This window comes from Phyllopteryx taeniolatus, chromosome 20 (genome assembly GCF_024500385.1).
Source record: "Phyllopteryx taeniolatus isolate TA_2022b chromosome 20, UOR_Ptae_1.2, whole genome shotgun sequence".
NCBI classification, from domain to species: domain Eukaryota; kingdom Metazoa; phylum Chordata; class Actinopteri; order Syngnathiformes; family Syngnathidae; genus Phyllopteryx; species Phyllopteryx taeniolatus.
This window is the reverse complement of record NC_084521.1, coordinates 16427207-16447197: the sequence shown is the minus strand read 5'-3', so window position 1 is coordinate 16447197 and position 19991 is coordinate 16427207. Positions and strand designations below refer to the sequence as shown.

At 48.0% G+C, this 19991-nt stretch overlaps 1 protein-coding gene across 5 annotated transcripts in view; it reads right to left on the bottom strand.

Moving 5' to 3' along the window:
* LOC133469889 (sodium channel protein type 4 subunit alpha B-like) overlaps window positions 1-19991 on the bottom strand; it is an 82449-nt gene that overhangs the window by 12795 nt on the left and 49663 nt on the right. For 4 of the 5 annotated variants that reach the window (XM_061757457.1, XM_061757455.1, XM_061757458.1 and 1 more), the window contains 13 exons: window positions 19279-19420; window positions 19022-19219; window positions 18661-18843; window positions 17548-17805; window positions 16586-16717; window positions 14249-14369; window positions 13145-13383; window positions 11119-11292; window positions 10667-10828; window positions 9767-9961; window positions 5971-6111; window positions 5429-5821; window positions 3266-3386 (listed from right to left, as the gene is read on the bottom strand). In XM_061757457.1, the coding sequence (XP_061613441.1) occupies window positions 3266-3386; window positions 5429-5821; window positions 5971-6111; window positions 9767-9961; window positions 10667-10828; window positions 11119-11292; window positions 13145-13383; window positions 14249-14369; window positions 16586-16717; window positions 17548-17805; window positions 18661-18843; window positions 19022-19219; window positions 19279-19420 (2459 nt within the window). Of the gene's footprint in view, window positions 1-3265; window positions 3387-5428; window positions 5822-5970; window positions 6112-9766; window positions 9962-10666; window positions 10829-11118; window positions 11293-13144; window positions 13384-14248; window positions 14370-16585; window positions 16718-17547; window positions 17806-18660; window positions 18923-19021; window positions 19220-19278; window positions 19421-19991 lie in introns of those variants that run through there. The other variant, XM_061757460.1, reaches the window with a different exon arrangement.

Genomic DNA, 19991 nt, shown 5'->3' with positions numbered 1-19991 from the left:
CACAGCAGCCAAAGAGCTGGCATTTAGCGGCCTAATGAGGCAGCTAATCTAACGTAGCTGTGTGTGTGTCTGTGTGTGTGTGTGCGTGTGTGTCACCGAGGTTCATCGGGTCCTTTTCTTGGCATGTGAGCAAATCCATGTGATATTTGAATGTGTGTGCATGTGTTCAAAGATAACGAGCACACAACAGTCAATCATTCTGTCAGGCTAACCTTCGCGGCAATCGCAAAGCGGTCAACGGTATCGCGAGCGGCCAACGGTATCGCGAAGAGGCCAACGGTATCGTGAGCGCCGAATGGGATCCTCCTTTTTCCAGGTCACCGACGTGTGAGCTGGCGTTAGCTTAGCATCGTTTTAGGTTGGCGCTAGACCTTTTTACGTTGGGTCTTCATCAGTAGATGTTAAAAAAAAAAAGATAATGAGGGTCATTTTCATATAATTTGATCAGTAAAGGTAAAGACACAGCCCACTGAACGTAATTTTGAAAATCCAGGGATATGACCGGTATGAGTATTTGAAGTTTTGGCAGTTGTTATCCATCAAGGTCATAATTGTTTATAACTTGAAATGCCAAATGTTTTGACAGTTATGTGTCCCAAATGAAGTTTGATGATTTGCGACATGTTTTCTAAAGATGCTAATGACATTCTGGCAGGCATTTTGCATTCTTACAATAGCAGACAGCAAAGTAAATGTTATGGCTTTCTCAGATAGGAATGAATATTTACGAATTTGTCAAAGTGTGGGAACTATTGCATGTCTGTACCGTTATTACGACTGTATAAAGACAAGCGTGGCATGGCTTTCATGAGGAGTTGGGCTCGTTTCTGCACTAGTATCCGCAGAGTTTGAAGAGCAACACATGCAAATTGTGCAACTCACAACATTTTTATCAAGAATTGCCTCGACTATGAATGCCGAAAATTTGAAATCGAGAACTTTTGAAAACGGGACTTTAAGCGTGTACCCGCAGACAACCGAGGTGGCACAGAAAATTGCTACTTCGTGTCTTTACTGTTATTTATCAAATGATATGAAAATGACCCAAATACTTTAGTACAGTGTCCAAGTATTTGTACTCGGTTATTTCCCACCACTGGCAGCTACCGCACGTGTGTGTGTGTGTGTGTGCGTATACAAGAAATGCGAATGTGCAAAGTTGCATCAAACGAGCTGAGCTCAGCAGGAGCGTGCGTGCGTGCGTGTGCATGAGTGTGTGCGGCGGCGAGCGAGGCGCTCTTCATCACAAGTAGGAAAACAAGATGGTGACCTTCACTTATCTCCAAGCTTGCTCAACACTTGCTGGGATTTTCCTGCTCAGCTGACCTTTCTGCCTGCCGCGTGAATAATTCACGGCGCCGCAGCTCGCTCAAACACGTACACGCACACGCACGCAAACGTACACAGCAGCTGGATCACAAGCGGAACTTTTGTTGTGTTGTTTTTGTTCGGTCGTACTTGGCCCACCTGCGCGCTACATAAACAACTACATTTTGTCTCTCCTGGGGGATGATGATGATAATGATGATGATGATGATGATGAAGACGATGTCACACGGTGACCACGGCGTGCCCTCTCCGAAGCGCGCCGGCCGTCGGCCGGACGTTCTGCCGAGTGGGAGGGGCCTCGGCCGGATCCAGATGGACAGCCACGCGTACACTCACGCATGGAAACACAAACACGCACATGCTCATGTACACACACACACACGCACACACATAAAGGAAAACGCTAACACACACACACAAGCTCATGTGAACACACACACACACACACTCATTTGAAAGGATGCAAAGAAAAAAACTTGCAATTTGTTTTCCCTGTTGGTATTAATTTGTTATTCATTTAACGTGTTCATAATTTCCTGAAAAAATCTTTGTGTATCTACGGTCCTTTTTTTTGGGGGGGGGGGCTGCATGAACAGCTGGTCCAGGCTCAGCGGTTCCCCTCGCCCGGTAGCGGGACCGCCGCCGAGTCCGCCGCTGCGGGCACCGATCTTCGGCGACGAGCCAGAACCCGACGGTGCCAGGAGGCGGAGCCAGAGCGCGCGTTTCCTGCTAATTGTTCTCCAGGACGGAGCCGAGGGACCGGGACCAATGTCCGACGCGGACTTCGGGATCAATTACTCGTTCCCAAAAATGTACTATTTCATCAACTCAACTTTCCACATGGAAGTGAATTGAAATGCCATTAACCCATTCCAGACCGCGCAAACACACATAAATCAAGTAAAGCAATAAACTGGTTTCATGAAGTGTAATTCAACGGAAAGCCACACACGCACACTTTAGTGCACTTCCGGTTTGAAGGAGCGATCCCGCCCCGCCTCTTCCGATCCGGTGGGCTCCATTCTTTACAATTCACTCAGAGTTGAGTCGTATCATTAAAGCAAATTCCTCCACGTCGATACTTGAGTTCAATATGGACCCGTCGTTTAATGCGTAGCTAGCATAGCTATTAATGTTAGCTCACTAGAGGCCGCTCATTCTTTGCTCAAAAGTGCAAGCGACGACACGATGTCCAAAATGGCGATTCGTCGCACGCCGAGACCCGTCCGTCCCAGCCGGATGGCCCGATTTTTGTCAAGCTGCCCGAAACGCTTTTATATCTGAGATTGACAGGATTCAAACCCAGATACCCAGTGCTGCGAGGCAGTCGTGCTACCCCCCACCGTGCTCCCCCCCGCAAAACATCATCATCATCATCATCATCGTGGTCGTGGTCGTCGACCCGCTCCTCACGGAGAGCACCGAGGGTCGCTTGTGATGTCGACCGGAACTATCGAAACTTATGTGAACTCAAATTGTCCTCACACAGCAGATGCAGTAAATACAAATAAAAACAAAAAACAACAACAAGCCCGGTTTGTTCTTTTGAATGCAAAGTGTGAAGCCGCTGAGTCAGGCGGCAGCGCAGGCGGCGCTCTCACCGCCCCGACGCCATAAATCTCACGTGAAAGGATGAGGTCGAGGGGGCGGGGCTTGCGCTGACGACGTCACACTCGTCAGCTGACCGCGCGACAAACCGCAAAAGCGCTTTGTCACCTCCACGACGACAACATCGGCGTTTCGGTGCGCAAATACTTTGTTACAGTACTTGAGTACATTCTTCAGGCATCTGCATTTTATTATTCGTTGGAAACGAGTATCGATACATTCCACTCTTACTTTGTAAAATAGGCACGTGACTTTCTGATCCGCAGATCCGAGGTTAATACAACCGTGCGTGCGTGCGTGCGTGCGTGCGTGTGCAGACGGGGCTTACTGTCGGGGAAACAGTTTTCGGGGTCCATGGCCTCTTCGGCCATCTCGGAGTACTCGTCTTCCTCCTCGCCAGGCTTCCTCAGGTCCACCGTGCTGCCCTCTGACAGGCTGATGTCGTCCTTCTGCCGAGCACATGACCGCGCATCACCGTGACGTCGTCACCACATCGTCATCATCATCATCTTCCTCACGGATCTAACGTGCGATGACCGCGTGAGGATCGCTTCATCGTGTCAAGACATGACGACGACACACGCGTGTGCATGTGTGGGTGCCGCTTGCAAGTGCTCGCGCGCGCACGCACACACACACACACACACACACACACACACAACACTGATGTGAATCATTCACTCTTGCTGTGCATCGTGAGAGTTCATGGGCGAATTTGGTTTGGTTCAAGACGCACAAACTTTTGTTTGTGGGCCAAGTTAGATTTGTTTTTTAAAAACAGGCAAATGGGTCAGCTCATTTGAAAATTAGCTAAAAAAAAAAATTTTTTAATTTTAATCATAAAACAATAATTTGTGATCATTTAAAAAATTTATTTAGAATTAATGAGCCAATTATTCCATGATTTTTTTTAACAGTAAGTACTATTAAGTACTAAGTGCTGTTATGTACAATTTTAAATTTGATCATTTTTTTAATTTAATGTTTTACAATAAAGAAGAATAAATAAGATCAATTAATTTAAAAAAATATTACAATTTTATTAAGCCATTTCATGAAAAATTAATGCAAGAAATATTACAGGAGTCTTGATAATTTTATAATGTATAATTAGTTTCATTCTAATTAACCATTTTTTTTAAATCACTTTGTAAGTTAGATTTAGTAATATGGAAAAGTGTTTAAGATTAAATGAGATTAATTAGTACAAACAAATGAACACAAGTTAGCCATTTCAGAAAGAATTAATGTAATAATTCTTACAGGACTATAGATAATTTTACAATTAATTTTATGAAAATTAATTGACCAATTGTTAAAAAAAAATTCATCTTGGAATATCATGTACTATAATGTAACAGTTTACATTTCAACAATGTTTTTATTTCATTTTTCACAATAAATAAAGAAATAAAATAAACGAGATCAATTAATAAAAATACAATTTCATTAAAAAAGAATGCAACAAATATTACAGGACTCTTATTATACAGTATACAATGACTTGAATTATAATTAACCAAATATGTAATAAAACAAAATTAAAACGAATGGTTTGATTTAACAATATTTTGTATTACATTATTTACAAGAAATCCATTAATCACTTGGTTAATTAAATAAATGAATAGAAATAAACGATACCATTGAATTAATTAATAATGTTTGGGAAATAAATGCTAAATTAATGCAAAAAATATGATGTGATGTTTCTCCATCCCATAATAAGAGTGTTGTTGCTGTGCTGAGTGTTGCAAATCAAAGCTTTGATCCTGCGGACCACACCTGCACGGGGGTCAAAGGTCACCCTCCGCAGACAGGGCACACCTGACACTTAAGCCGGCTTTCGCTCGCAAACGACGACATCTTAGCAACAGACTAGCGCCGACGGGGGTTCGGCTAGGAGGGCTTTGACCTTTGACCCGTCAGCCGCTCGTCGGCTTCGCGACATCGCCGCAGAACATCCGACGGGGAAGTCGGAAGCCCACTGAGACAACGAAGCGGGTGCGCCTCCGAACGTGATTAGCGTGAGCCGTCAAAATCGACCGGGTCGGCGCGCACGCGCGTGCACGCAGAACACGACACAAATCTGTCGTTTCGTGTTAGATGCTAAGAAGGAGCTCCTGCTGCCGACGTCACACACCCGCACGCGCACATGAACAAACACACACACGTACACATCTACAGACACACTTGCAAACGTACAGGCGCACACACACGCCCACACAAACATAGACACGCACACACTTACAATGGACTCACACACAAACAGACGGAGACACATACATACACTTGCACACACAAAACACAATCCCACACACACACGCACCCACGTAAAAACACACAAGAGCACACGTACACACTAAAATCCATTGGCGCACACACTCCCACAAACGCACACGCGGTTTTGCAGAGTGAGAAAATGGCGAAGCTTGATGCAGCACCTGAGGCCTCCTGCCAAGTCAGCAAACCCGAGCGCCCCGCGCGTTACCTCGTCGCGCTCGGCGCCTTCTTCCTCCGATTCCTCGCTGCGGTCGTCCCGCTCCGCCTCCTCGTCGTCGTCGTCTTCGTCGTCGTCGGGGAACTCCACGTCAGACTCGCCGGGCGCGATGGGCACGCTGACGGTGAGGTCGGGGTCGGTCACGTAGCTGTCGTCGTCGGGCGCCGCGTACTTCTCCACGTGGCGTCCCGGAAGGTGCCCCCGGTTGAGGGGCACGGCGCGGGGCGGGACGCGGGGGCCGGCGTCGGGAGCGGGCGCCGCGCCCGCGACGGCGCCGTTGACCTCGGCGCGGACGCAGCTCAGACGCTTGAGCTTCACGCCGCTGTCGGTGTCTTTGCGCTTCTGCCGGCGGCGCTCCAGGTTGCCGTTGAAGAAATCAGCAACCTGCCAAAGCCGAAGAAGAAGGCTTCACAAATATCTCGTTCACAACTTGAAGTTAATCAAGAAGCACAGCGTCAGTATTGCTATTGCTACACTTTTCTTTCAATTTGAAAGTAGTGGCGAGAGGTTTGGCGAACGCGCTTTTTGCCCACCTGACGGCGGCACCACGCCAGGCCTCGGCCGATCCTGTGGATGGCGATGTGGAGGTTATTCATCTCGCCGTCGTCGTCCGGCGCCGACAGGTTGTCCGAGCTGAAGCTGCTGAGGAGCAGCGCCAGGAACAGGTTCAGCAACTGTGGATGCAAGCGTGCACGCGCACACACACACACACACAGACAGAGACACACTGAACACAATCGCTGGGCCATGTAGCATCTAGCGTGTAGCTTAGCAAGTTAGCATTCATTCGAAGTGACACATGGAAACGTCAGCCAGAAAACATTTGGGACACCTGCTGGCAGGGTTGGAGTGTGTGTGTGTGCAAGTGTGTGCGCATGTGATATCTATACTTTCTACTTCGTACTTTGTAAAATGGGGACATGACTTTCTGATTTGGAAATCCAGGGTTACACCACTATTCACGTGTGTGCGTGTGTTTTTGCGCATGTGAACATAACTGCCCCGCAATGTAGCATTTAGCATGTAGCTTAGCATGTTAGCATCCATGCGTGTTGGTTTTTGCACAACTACGACAACAAAACACAACAACACAATGCACAATCGTTACGTAACAGTTTGATCCAGAAGCTTCCAGTTGTGTTTGTGTAAGAGAAAACCGGGCCAGTGGGTCAATATCCGGGATCGGAGTACGCGCATGTGTGTGTGTGTGTGTGTGTGTGTGTGTGTGCATGAGATCAGTGCGGTCCTGTCGCATGTCAGGTTTTGGTGACCCCAAATTCCGGCGTGCGATTGGACGACCAGCGGCGACAGATCGATGCCGTCGATCGGCCCGCAGAGCAACGCGGCCGACGGCTCCGCCCTTGACCGGTGACCTTCGACCTGACCAAAGTGTGTCAACAAACAAACTTGGACACCAGCATGTGCGCGCGCATCTTACCTCCCCCAAGGAAGGTAGCAAGGAAGCAAGGACAGTAGGAAACAAGGAAGCAAGGAAGGAAGTTTTTTTGATGGATCACACCAGTTTTCATCCTCATTTAGAACAAAGTTATTGACATCACAACATTTCTCAGCCAGTCGCGTGTGAATATGAAAGACAACATTTGCAGAATGTGTGTGTGTTTGCAATGGATGCTGATGTTGTCGCGTGGATGCAAAGTCTTCTTTTATGTCAGTGAGATTCACACAAACCTCTGTGTGAGCTCAATAAACTTCACCTCGAGTAGTCTCTTTCCTACACACACACACACACACACACACACACACACGCACACACGCAGGTGTGGGTGATAAACGAGCAGTAAGGTGATCTGTTTTTGGTGTTGGTCCTCATCACAACAAAGCGCTGCCAGCAAGACCCCTGGGAAGACCGACTGCGGCCTCGGGGACGGAGAATATGGAGTGAGAAGCAGGATGAGGAGGATGAGAAAGGAGGGCGGACGAGGAAGAGGAGGGTGTCGTCCGCAGCGTCGGGTGCTCGGCGGGTGAATCGCTTGCTCAGGGAAACGCGTTCACCTGCTCGTTTGTCAAACGCAGAAAAAGCAAACTAAACATCTGCTCACCTGCCGCACGCAAATTTTGTGTCGGAGGTATTCATTCATTGGCTGGGGTCAGCCCGTCCCCTGCAGGACGAGATAGAGTTGCTGCTGCTGACAGGAGAAGAATACGCGTGTGTTTGTGTGCGCGTGTTTGATTAGCCGCGCGCACACACACACACACACACACACATCTGCTTTGAGCTCCCACAATGGACACACACACACACACACACACACACACACACTTTGATACGATGATGGAGGTGCAGACATGTGACAGCTTCGTGGGGTAAATTTCATAGAAAGCCGAGCTACTGCATGCGTGTGTGTTAGTGTGTGCGTGTGCGTGTGTGTCTGTTGCGTGGAAGATGATAGGCGAGCTCGTTATCCACGGTAAAGAAATCTCTCCGCTCTTCATGTCGAGCGAGATGAGCTGCTGAGTGTGCGCGTGCGCGCACGCATACACATGCGCGCACATCTACAAAGGAAACGATGTTGGCAAATAGGAATATTCCTAATGGTGTAGCCAGTGGATATTTGTGACAAAACCTGAAAGAAGCGAAATAAAAACAAAAAAACATGAGCAAAATCTGCTGATGTACAAGCAAATGTGTGTGTGTGTGTGTGTGTGTGTGGTCAATTCAAATAAAAGATAACGAGGAAGGAAATGCAAATGTTTTGTTTTCCGACTGTGAAGCAGAAGATTGAAAGCTGCCTTTGAGAACTTGCATGCCTGATACTCAACAAGAAAAAGTACATCGGTCCCTCGTGTGCAAAGTGACGAGCTTCGTGCATAATACCCATCCAAAATATGGACGTGACGTGCACGGACTCCTCACCTTCTACACTGTCAAATATGTGACTTTGAATGCATGTGGATTTAAAAGGCGGGGCCTGGCCGGCGAGTGACGTGGGAGTCGGCGAATGAGAGTGTAGAGTTGGCTGGCTGCTAACTGTTAGCTAATGTGCTCGGTACATGTTTATTTTGTTGCATAAAGCGATTGAAAGCGCTCCAGCGGCTGTCTGTCCCAAGCCTCCCTCTAGCCAAACCACCTGTTACGGATTACAGTTCGCGCCAACTAGCGGTGGCAGGCTATATAGAAGTAGCTAACGATGCCCTGTATGCCATAGACGTGCAGTGGTTCTGTTTTGTAGTAGACGCATTGCGCTTTATCTTCTTTTTAAAAGTGTGAAATGATCCGAAACGTTGGCTATTGTCTTTCACGCACTTTTTTCTCCCGGTTTGCACTTCCTGCTACACGAGAAAACTTTAGTCCGCGTGGAAAAAGGATCAGCGCAAAATAGCAAAAAATGCGCAATATAAAATTAGATATGTAGGATTTAAAGGTCCCGTATTTGACCCAACCCTTTTTTTCCCCCTAGTATTTGGAATGTAATATTGTGTGTATGGTTCCTTACTAAACTTTTGAAATCTGAATTGAAAGGGTGCCCGCATTCCGAAGTTCCAGATGTTTTCGTGCCGTGAAATCAGCTCATTGGAATTTCTCGAGCTTATCGACGTCAGGAGCGAAGATCTCCGCCTACCTCTCCGCTGTCGATATAACTAACACGTGAGACAAAAAGGGGGCGGTCTTAGCCAAATGGGGACAAAGCCGATACGAAACCGGGTCAAACAGAAGTCGGTGTTTTTTCAAATGAAATGGCCACTTTTGTTAGAGAGTCATTCTATGGCGGTAGAAAATATGGGACCTTAAAAAATCTGCAATAAAAAAATTGGATACACCTGTATATGATTTCAAAAGCCACAATATGAAATTCAAAAATCTGTAATATAAAATTGGATATGAAAATCTGCAATAAAAATTGGATAGAGTCCCGGAAAAAAATATGCTTGCTTGCTTGGTGTTTTGTTCATTTTGAATGTTTGGCACAACTCAAGGTACATTTATTTGTTTGATGACATGGAAATAGCTCGTAAGAGCTGATATCTCGCCGTTGTACAAGGTTTTCTTGATCCTGACCAAAACAAATAAGCTCAAAAGCGGTCAAAAGGGCCTCAAGGATTGCAGAATCAGCTGCGTTTCGTGCTGTTGATTGTATTCTTCGGGTAGAATAGTTTTAGTGGTGCAAGAAAATGTAGAAACAAGGGCGGTCTAATTATTTTTCTGTGACTGTACGTACCATTTCAAAATCTGCGATACCGCGAGCCTGCAAAAAGTGAACGGCGCTACGCCGAGGGCATCCGCCTGAATTCTTGCACGGCAAATCTTTGACGACGAAGCAGTCGAAAAGGTCACGCGGCCCGAGGGTGCGCTCGGGGGGGCGGACTCACCACCAGGTTTCCGATGACCATGACGAGCATGAAGACCAGGATGCAGAGCGGCTGTCCGGCGACCTCCATGCAGTCCCACATGGTCTCGATCCACTCGCCGCACAGCACGCGGAAGACGATGAGGAAGGAGTGGAAGAAGTCCTTCATGTGCCAGCGAGGCAGCGAGCAGTCCTTGGAGATCTTGCACACGCAGTCCTGAGGGCCAAGACAGCACCACACGGGGGTCAGCGGGGTCGGGGGCGACCGGGTCAACCGCCGTCGACCCGGGACGCGCCTTTGCCGTCCAGTCGAGAGTCAGTTTTGAGAAGTTATGAACGATAAAAAAAAAAGAATAATAACGTATTGGTTAAAAATAACCTTTAAGAAGTTGAATTACTCGAAAATCAAATAGCTTTTCACCATTGAAAGGAATTGAAAGCTCATTAATCTGTTCCAGCCTCCACAAAACAAACACATTTGATTTTGTGACTCGTTTCTAACTCATTCGCTGCCATTTCTACTGATCAATCGGAATCCAAGCGTTTGCTGGCACATTTTTCTCGCCCAGAGTTTCCGTGACATTCAAGCTTCTACGTAACAGAAATGACAAAACTGATCCCTGTAGATGGTGGTGTCGCATCGCTTTGGCTTGGAGGTCAGCACAGCTTTTGAGAAGGAAATCGAGATTGGAGGGGGAATGCCGGCTTGACACGTCGATTACGAAGGGGGGGAAATGGAACGCGTTGAAATCGGACACGTTTAGGCACCTGTCACTCCAACAGAGTAGGTTTACGTGTGCTATCAACAGAGTCTGTGTTGCTGGAAATAGTAGAAAGCGTGAGAAACAAACGCAGTTCGTGGAGTCAATGACAACAAACGGCACCGTTGCTCAACTGGAGCCACTTATGGCGCCTCGGTCACCTGGTAGTTCTTGCCGAAGAGCTGCATCCCCACCACGGCGAAGATGAAGACGATGATGGCCAGCACCAGGGTCAGGTTGCCCAGGGCGCCCATCGAGTTGCCGATGATCTTGATCAGCGTGTTCAGTGTCGGCCACGAGCGAGCCAGCTTGAACACGCGCAGCTGACCGACGGGCGGACGGTAGACAGAGAGACAAAGACAAGCGAGATGAGGGAAATGTTCACGCTGCGGGTCGATTCCGAGTTTTGGGCCCAATGTGGCGTGTATCTCATTTTTTCCCTGTCAATGTTTTCATAGTCGAATCGGGAAGGGAGGGCGCTGACCCCAATAATTTAGCCCCTTGAAAACTGATCGTCAATGCGGGAGCTGCTGTACGTTGGAGCTAAAAAGGATTTCCCGATTATTCGCGTAGCTTTGGATGGCGGTTCGGACATGTCGGCGGCGCGGCTCACCAGTCGGAAGGATCGCAGCACGCTGAGTCCTTCCACGTCGGACAGGCCGAGCTCCATCAGGCTGAGGCAGACGATGATGCTGTCGAAGATGTTCCAGCCCGTCTGGAAGTAGTAGTACGGGTCCAGGGCGATGATCTTCAGAAGCATCTCCGCCGTGAAGATGCCCGAGAACACCTGAAACACGAGGACCACGACAGCCGCAACGCTGTTACCTGCGCCAGCGGTCTACTTCGTCAATGTACAGCAGTTTACTCCGCACCTTACGACACATCAGGGCCGCAACTCACGATCGGTCCAATAATTGATTCATCTGTCAATTATTTTTCAATTCATCGATGAATCAGATTTAAAAAATGATAACAAAATCCCAAAATAAATTGATGGTTTGTGTTTAAGATCTGCCAGAAAATCGGCACAAATGTTGATGATTGTTTTCCAAAGTAAAAGCAGAGGTTTGCAAAATGATGAAATGATTTTGATGAAACACGGAGAGAATCCGTCCACTTACATGGAAGAATGCAGAAATCGAATCAGAATCAGATTTACTGTTCAGATTCGGAAATTCTGACGATGTCAAGTTCAGCAATGGCTCTGAACGATTAACTGATCATCAAAATAGTTGATTCATTTCAATTTCAATTTGATTTGATCATCTATTAATAATTAACATATAGACAAACAACCATTCGCACCGACGGGGCAATTTAGAGTCTTCGATCAACCTGCCGTGCATGTTTTGGGGATGTGGGAGGAAACCGGAGTGCCCGGAGAAAACCCACGCAAGCCGGGCCGGATTTGAACCCGCAACTGTGAGGCAGATGTGCGAACCAGTCGCCCACCGTGCTGCCTTAGGTCAACATATACGCAACAATGGAAAAACACAAGCATCTGCACTTGTATTTGAGTGCAGAATGTGAGTACTTTGCCGCTTTTGCTGCCGTCATCTGCGGTCGTATGAGACGGCGTGCACGGTGCGGCGTCAAGACACATCTTCATCTTCGTCGTGTTGTTGTGTGAACGCTGCAAACTTTCAAGGCGTCGAGTCTGCGAAATGGCAGAGTCATGATGGTGTCAGGCCGAGAGAGCGCCGCGCCGCTCAATTGTTAGCCGCATAAATCCTGTAATCCTCGCAGATGTTTGCGTTGCCTTTCGCTCGCCTTTTAGCCTTTCAGCCTGCGCGCGCACGGAGGATCACGTCAGGACACGACCGCGCCGAGACAATCGACGTCCGCGGCGCCCGGCCTCGTGCCACACGTGTACAGTCAGCCGATGAACTGCACGACAGATCGTTTTTTTGGGAGTTTTTACGGTATGCAGGCAAGTCCGAATTTAGAGTTGTGAGCCTTCAGTGCAGTACCGCCATGTGCCACAACAAACCAGGCACCACTGAGCTCTACTGGAAGATGAATTAAGCGGAATTGACAGCAAGAAGAAGAGGCAGAGAAGGTCCCCTCCCAGAAATATTTGTTGCTCCGACAGAGCAGAGTGACTCTGTGCTTGTGAGTGTATGTCTGTTTTCATGTGCTGCTGCTCCGTGTGTGGTAAAGTCGCAGGTGTTGAAAGGGTTTCTGTTATTTAAAAAATACAAAAAAAATTGCTTATTTTATTCTACTATTTTCTTATTTTGAATTATTTAATAAAATACAATTTACTGTCGATGTGAAATTTTGTTTTATTTTTTTGTTTTTATTTAGAAAAAAATTAATCAAACAATTATTTAATGCGGTAAATGGATACCCCCTCCCCATAAAGTCACCAATTATTTAATGAGGTAACTCTGTACCCCCCCAAAAAGTGAACCAATTATTTAACAACATAAGAATAAAAAAAATAAATAAAATAAACAAATACATTTCAGTCAACCAATTTTACGGGAGGAAAATAAACACGACTCGATCACAAAATGCTCTGTGGGCCGATTAAAGAACGGAGCGTGCCCCAATGTGGCCCGCCGGCCCTGCTTTGCCCCCCCTCGAGGGCTCGGGTAGCGCCCGGGCGGGCACACATTTTCAGGCGAGCGCGTTACCAGATTTCCGACGGTGAGCATGCCGTTGAAGTCGTCGGTCATGGGGTAGTGCTCCATGGCCATGAAGAGCGTGTTGAGGACGATGCAGACGGTGATGGCCAAGTCCAGGAACGGGTCCATCACCATCATCTTCACCACGCGCTTGACCTGCAGCCACCAGGGGGCGCACTCCCACACCAGATGGCGGGGGGCGAACGCGTACCAGCACGGGTGGCACTTCTTGTGGGCCTCCTCCAGTTCTGAGCCGGCGGGTTACAAAACAGTGACAAACAAACAAACAACGTCCGTGCTGTCGTCTTTCAAGTCATACTCCCTCCATTTTACAACCTTTCAGATAGTTGAAACAATTGTTTTTGAACACCCCAATTTTTACAAGCTAAACAGGAATCGTTTCAAATTGGTCCAATCGAAGATAGGTGATGAACTGGCACAGGTAAAAAAAAAAAAAATAAACGGGTAAGGTTACTCAAAAGAGAAAAACAACGCACATTTTATGATACAATGATACAAAAAGGCGCAGTCTCCAGACTTAAACCCCATCGAGCGCATTTTGCAAGCCCACGCTGGCGACTTTAATGAGTCGAAAATTCACAATACATTTTGGTTTTAGATTGATTCCATGATTTCTTTTGTAACTTATGAATTATTTGTTCTGTGCTTTCATTTCAGGGCGCAACGAAACAAATGCATGAATTTCAATTAAAAAAAATTAAAAAAATGGAAAAATTGGGGCGTTTGACCGGTAGTGTATCTGTATACATTTGTGGCTTTTCTTTTTACCGCCCAAAGTTTTTAACTAACATCAGTTCTTCTAAAAGAGACATTTATTTTTAGTTTTCAAACCTTCATATCCAGTTTGTCTGCTCAATGCGCAGGTTGGAAAATAACATCAAAGTAAAACTATTTTTTAAAGTCATTTTCTTTGTCTTATGTGGTAATGTGTTAAAAAAAAAAAAGGCAAAAATCAGCCCATTTTTTGCCGATTTTAAGATTTTCTTTGAATAATCGTTTGCATGTCATTATCATTGTCTTATCTTTTTGTGTCATACACAAAGAAGCTCCGAGCGAACTCGGAACAGGCGACCGGCCGGCAGGCAGGCTCACCCTCCATGGCGTCCGTCAGGTGGCTGGCGGCACTGGGCGCTCGGCCGCGCCGCTCCGGGCCCGGCGTGGACGCCGGCTGCGGGAGCAGAACCGCGCTGAGCTCCGTGCTGGACGTCGGAACCTGCCAGAAGGACACGTCCCACGTCACGTCCATGTAACACCGGCATTACGTTGGGGCTGCCCATAATCTGCCCCAACCTCCCCCTCATTTTTGTCATGTTTTGAATCAAGAAAATAGCACTTCTTAATATTGTAGGAAAACACATTCCCTTGCAACCGCCTTAGAGCGCCTCATCGTTAGCAATGAGCGCGCGCACGTAAGGTAGAGGAAGACGGGGACTTCACGCTATAGAGCGCCTCGTTGTCGCGGTGTGGAAAAGCCCCACGCGGCTCAAACATGCAGAAGAAAGCTGCTCGACCAAAGTGGCATCCATTTTAGCAGGTCGTAGAAGCGCTTATTTGATTGGCCGCTGCTTTTTGAACAGGGCGTGTTTTCAGCGCGTTCGGCGGCCACGCCAACGGCGTTGGAGAGCGGCGGCGACGACGGCTTGATTTTGAAGCCTCATTTTACCTTCAGTCCTTCAGATTTGCCAGGATTGTTAACGACTCTCTTCTCTGTGATGTTTTCCATGGACAAGACATGTATTTCCAATTTCCAGGGACATTAAACGCTTTCCAAACTATTTTGCTACGATTTCTTTATGTGGCTGATTTTCGCCTGTCGCGAATGTGTCCCCACGGTAAACGGGGTTCGTTCTATTTTGACAGCAATCAAGTCCAACTTCAGACCAAAAGAATATCCAGCTTGTGGCATTTTTAGAGTAAAAGGCCTCACATTACAAGAATTTAGTCGTATTTTTGAAATTCACTTGGTAAAACATGACATTATTGCCGTTTCATATTATAATTGAATGACTTGAAATTGGAAAAATACAACTTGATTCTCGTACGATTCTAACTTTTTCTTCTGACAAAATAGGTCTTTGTTCTTGTTTTCTTGGAGAAAAACGAATTTCAATCTAAGAAAATGTGAATTTAGGCAACTTTTTCATTCCTATGACATTTCGGGGTACACGTGGTCATGGTGTCGAATTGGCGTTTGGATGACGAGGGGGGTCCTTGTACCCCAAAACTTTAACAAGCCCTGCTGTACACAACACACACACACAGCCTTCAACCAGTAGCTGCATCCTGTTGCCATGGTGACAGCATGATACACAAACACACAATGTTTGCCCATCTGACCTGACATAAATCCCTCTTTTATGTGCGTGTGTGTGTTTTGGGGGCGGGGGTCGGGGGTTAAGATAAGCAGGTGATGGCTGGAGTTCAATGTTTCAGGGAAACCACTGCATGTGCGCGTGTGGCCACTTCATTAGGTACACAACCTAATGAGATTTCATGCTCGGGCTGCTTAATGCTCGCTTTTGATTGATATCGTCAGGGCGTGTGTGGGCGCGTGTGTGTGAGTAGGGGTAAGTGCCCACTTCATTAGGTACCCGATCTAATGAGATTTATTGCAAAGTGTGCTTTACGCTGGCTTTTTTCTTGGTTTCGCTGCGGATAAAGTTGTGCGAGTGTGGCGCGCTCGGCGCTCAGGTGCGCTTGCGTAACGTTTGGAGACATGACACGGCGTCCCGGAAGTGACTGAAGTTCGCCTCCTCCGTGCGGTCCGCCCGCCAGGCCGCCATCGGGGAGGCTGGCTACAAAAGCGCCGCCGGTCGCGCTCCGGTTAGCGGCCTGTCATGTGGCCGTGGTAACATTTCCGCGGCAACCGAACTCCGTCCGTCCTCCTGCGGCTCAGCTGCGAGCGGCGGGACGGAACCTCGGCAGCCGCACGCGACGCTGAGGCCTAACGCGGCCGTTCTCAACCGTTGTCACCCGTGGCCCACTTTTAGAACAATAAAAAAAATGTTCCGTTCAAAAATAGCCTTTGAAAAGAGATGTCTAGTGTATCAACTTTTTGAAACGCAATTACACGTGCGTACATGTTCCAAGTGAAAACTGAGCAAAGTCTAATTAAATACAGCAGCGAACACCTGACCCGAGGGGGCGTGGTCATCTTGATTAACAGCTTGTCCAACATCAGCTTCGAGCAGCTCTTTTCACCTTTGACCCCGCAAAGCACGAGGCTCATTTATGTGTGTGTGTTCACTCTTATCTGAGTTGGAACGTGTGCGTGTGTGTGCATTTAGCTCGTGATATCAGAGTGCAGCTATGCAAAGTGCTGATTCATAATTCACATGTGTGAGTGTTGGATGGATGCAGTCTCTCCCATTGTTTCCACTGTGACAACACACACACACACGCGCACGCACACACACACACCCCACTCACACTCTCCTCCTTGACCTTCTCCATGATGCCGGCAGGCAGCTGCCCCTGCAGCGACGGCGGCGACGAGACCACCCCGTTGTGGTCCATGGCAACGAAAAGCTTCCCGTTGATGTTCAGAGTGGGATAAAATACCTGAAACGCACACACCTGGTGAATATCAAAGTACAGTGCCGCACAACTCATGATTATGTCAAGTTTTTTCAGGTGCTAAAAGCGAGGGATTATCACCCGGGCAGATTATCGACCGGGGCGACGGTCGGCATTTTGCTGCATTTTGGCATCGTCCCATTTTTGTTTTGTTTTTTTAAAATCTGACGTCTGATAGGTAAACTTCGGGGAACTTTTTATCGACATTTTCACTTCACATTAGAAGAGACGCCCCTCAGCCTGGAAACTTCCTGCGCTTTTTGTTTGAACTCAAAACAAAGATAGGTGAAAGATTAGCTTTTCAGTTACATACGTAAGTCTCGGAAAACTATTTGCTGTCGAAAACGTTGGGGAGCTATTTCATTGTTGACGTTTTCCTTGCGCTTTCTAAGAGATGCTCGTGAGCCTGGGAGTTCCCCGAACTTTTTGTTAGAATTCTGAAACCAAAGATGTCTATATTTTAAGATTTGAAACATATAACATGTTTACCATGTCACAAAAACATAACCTTGAACTTTAACCTTTGAAAAACTTTGAAAAGCTGTTAAATAAACACATGCTTAAAGGCATTTAAACAAAGTGCTGGAGTTTGTATTATTCCAAATTTGGACAGCAATATTTTCCCCCTTACTGAAAATGAATATCAGCTCCAAATATCTCTTATCGACCCTGACAAAAAATAAAAAAGGCGAAGTTCCTCCTCGGTCAAGTGACACGGAAGCGTTCGTTTGCTAGCGGCGCCGTCGCCGAAAGCTCCGGCCGGCACGTCCGCGAGACCCCGCGGCGAAACGTCCTTTGCGTCACCGGCGGGCTACCTGCGAGCCCCTGCTGGCGGCGCTGTAGGTGCTGGGTCGGCGCGTGGGCCGCGGCTGCGTTAGGATTCCGCCGAAGGTGCCGCCGCTGTACGTGCGGCCCCCGACGCCCTCCGCCGCGTCGCCCGGCACGCTGTACTCGTCGTCGGCCATCTCCGCCTCCGAGCCGCGGCCCCTCAGCCGGAAGTTGAAGATGGACGACACCTGGCTGCTCCGCCGCGTTCTGGTGGAGAAAGATCGGGCCGGCGGCGGGTGGAGGGGCTGGGAAGGGACGAGGGTGAGCGCACGTTAGCTCCGATGTCTTCAAGCACGGCCCAGATTAGCATCCTAAAAGTTGATTTTCTTCTTATTTTCAACTCAAAATTCAGCACCCATCATTTAACGCGTCAAAAGATGCTTCTCATACGGATTGGAACAATTATTTTTTCAGAATTCCCAGTTACCGCGGCGACGCAATTCCCCAATGACTGGAGCGCCGTGTCAAAATGTTTGACATCGTTGCCATTGGACGTTGAAAATGTTCACCTTGTGAAACCTTTTCAACATTCCTATATTTGTACGTTATCCACGTTCTTCCCTTTGTTTTGGCCTCCAATTTCCACATTTTGGACCAATTCAAACCCTTCCAATTTCTTTCAAAATTTCAAAGTAAAAGCCCAAAATGACGATTTCAACATTTGTTTGACCAATTCAAACAGACTTGAATGCTGAGCTCATTCAAATTCTTTTTTTCAAAATAAAAGCCCCAAACTAAATCTTTTTATTGAACTCCAATCTTAACATTGTTCGAGGAATTCAAACCATTCCAATTTCAAACTATTTGGCTCGTTCATATTTTCTTTTCTCCAAATTTCAAAATTCAAATTTGGGGGTATGCGGTGGTGCAAAGCGTTGCAACTTGAAACTGTTGAGCTCATTATTTTATTTTTTTCCAAAATGTATATATTTTTTGCACTTGCTTCTTGATTCAAAGCATTCCAGCTTTCAACGGATCTTTCGAGCAATCTTGTGAACGATTGCCATTTCCCAAATTCGCCCGTGAAGCTTTCACAAACGCGACCTTGGAACTTGCGGGAGTCAGCAGTCCCATTCAAAATGTCTCGTCGGTGTCCTCACCTCGGTGCGCTCCGTCCCGTCCGCCTGCAGCAGCCTCTCCTCTGATAGGTTGGCCTCCACGTCAGCCACGCCCACCAGCGCCTGACTGCCCCGCCGCTCGTCCAGCAGGTCCAGCGGCGGGCCGAAGGGAGACGCCTCCGGCGACATCGCCGAGTCCGAGTCCGGGGCTTTCTGCGCGGAGGCCTGGCGGGAGAGAGTCGCGTACGTGTCAAGTTTTCAAGAGCCTGGAAAGTGGACGCTTTTGAGCGCCTCGTTGTCAGCCCTGAGTGGGGAGAAAAAGGGTCAAATTCCGACGCGTGGACAGCGTCTTTTGATCCAGATTAGGTCTTTTGAACAACTGGGACGCTGGCGGATAAGCTACCTCCTGCTCCTTCTTGAGCCGCTCGACGGCCAGCTGGAACTCGCGCTCCTTCTGGCAGGCCTCGGCGATGGTGGCCTGGTTTTGCTCCTCGTACGCCATGGCCACCACGGCCAGGATGAGATTGACCAGGTAGAAGGAGCCCAGGAAGATGACCACCACGAAGAACACCATGTACGTCTTCCCGGCCGAGCGGAGCGTCTGCACACGGCCACGGTTAGCGGCGAGCGTGCGGCTAGCGCGGGTGCCGCTAATGGTACCTGGTGGTAGAGGTTCTCCCAGTAGTCCTGAGTCATGAGGCGGAAGAGCGACAGGAAGGCCCAGCCGAAGGTGTCGAAACTGGTGTAGCCGTAGTTGGGGTTGCGTCCCGCCTTCAGGCACTCGAAACCGTCGGGACACTTCCTGCGGCACGACAACATTTCATTGGCCGATGCGGATCTGCGAGCTCATCCACATTCGCCAAAGTCAGTGCTCCACATTTTCCAATTCCTATTCAAATCCCTTCACAATCAGCAGCAGAAACACTTCACGAAAAAAGACGTTTCAAGCTGTTTAATGCCCCTCCCAGCTGAAGTTGACTCAGCAGAAAACAAACAATTGTGGATTTAAAACAAGCAAACAACTGGCAAAAGAAAGGCCCTTCTAGCTTGAGGCTAACATACAATGGAAAACAACATTAACATGCTAAACGATTGCTCAACGTCAGGCTAGAGCGGATTAATGCTATTTGCAATTCTGATTTGGGGTGCGAGCGTGGTCACAGAACCAATTCAACTCGTTTCTCAAGGCGCCACTGTCGGTCGTTCCATACCGGGGTTACTGTTTTTGCATCCGTTGTCATTGTGGGAAGCGGATCAAGTGGGTGGGCGGCATCCCGCCCTCCATCTTCTCCGCGTCCTCGTTACGCTCGTTAGCGCCGTGCGACCGGGACCCGCGCACACGGGCCACCGCCGGACGGGACACGTGGCCGAAA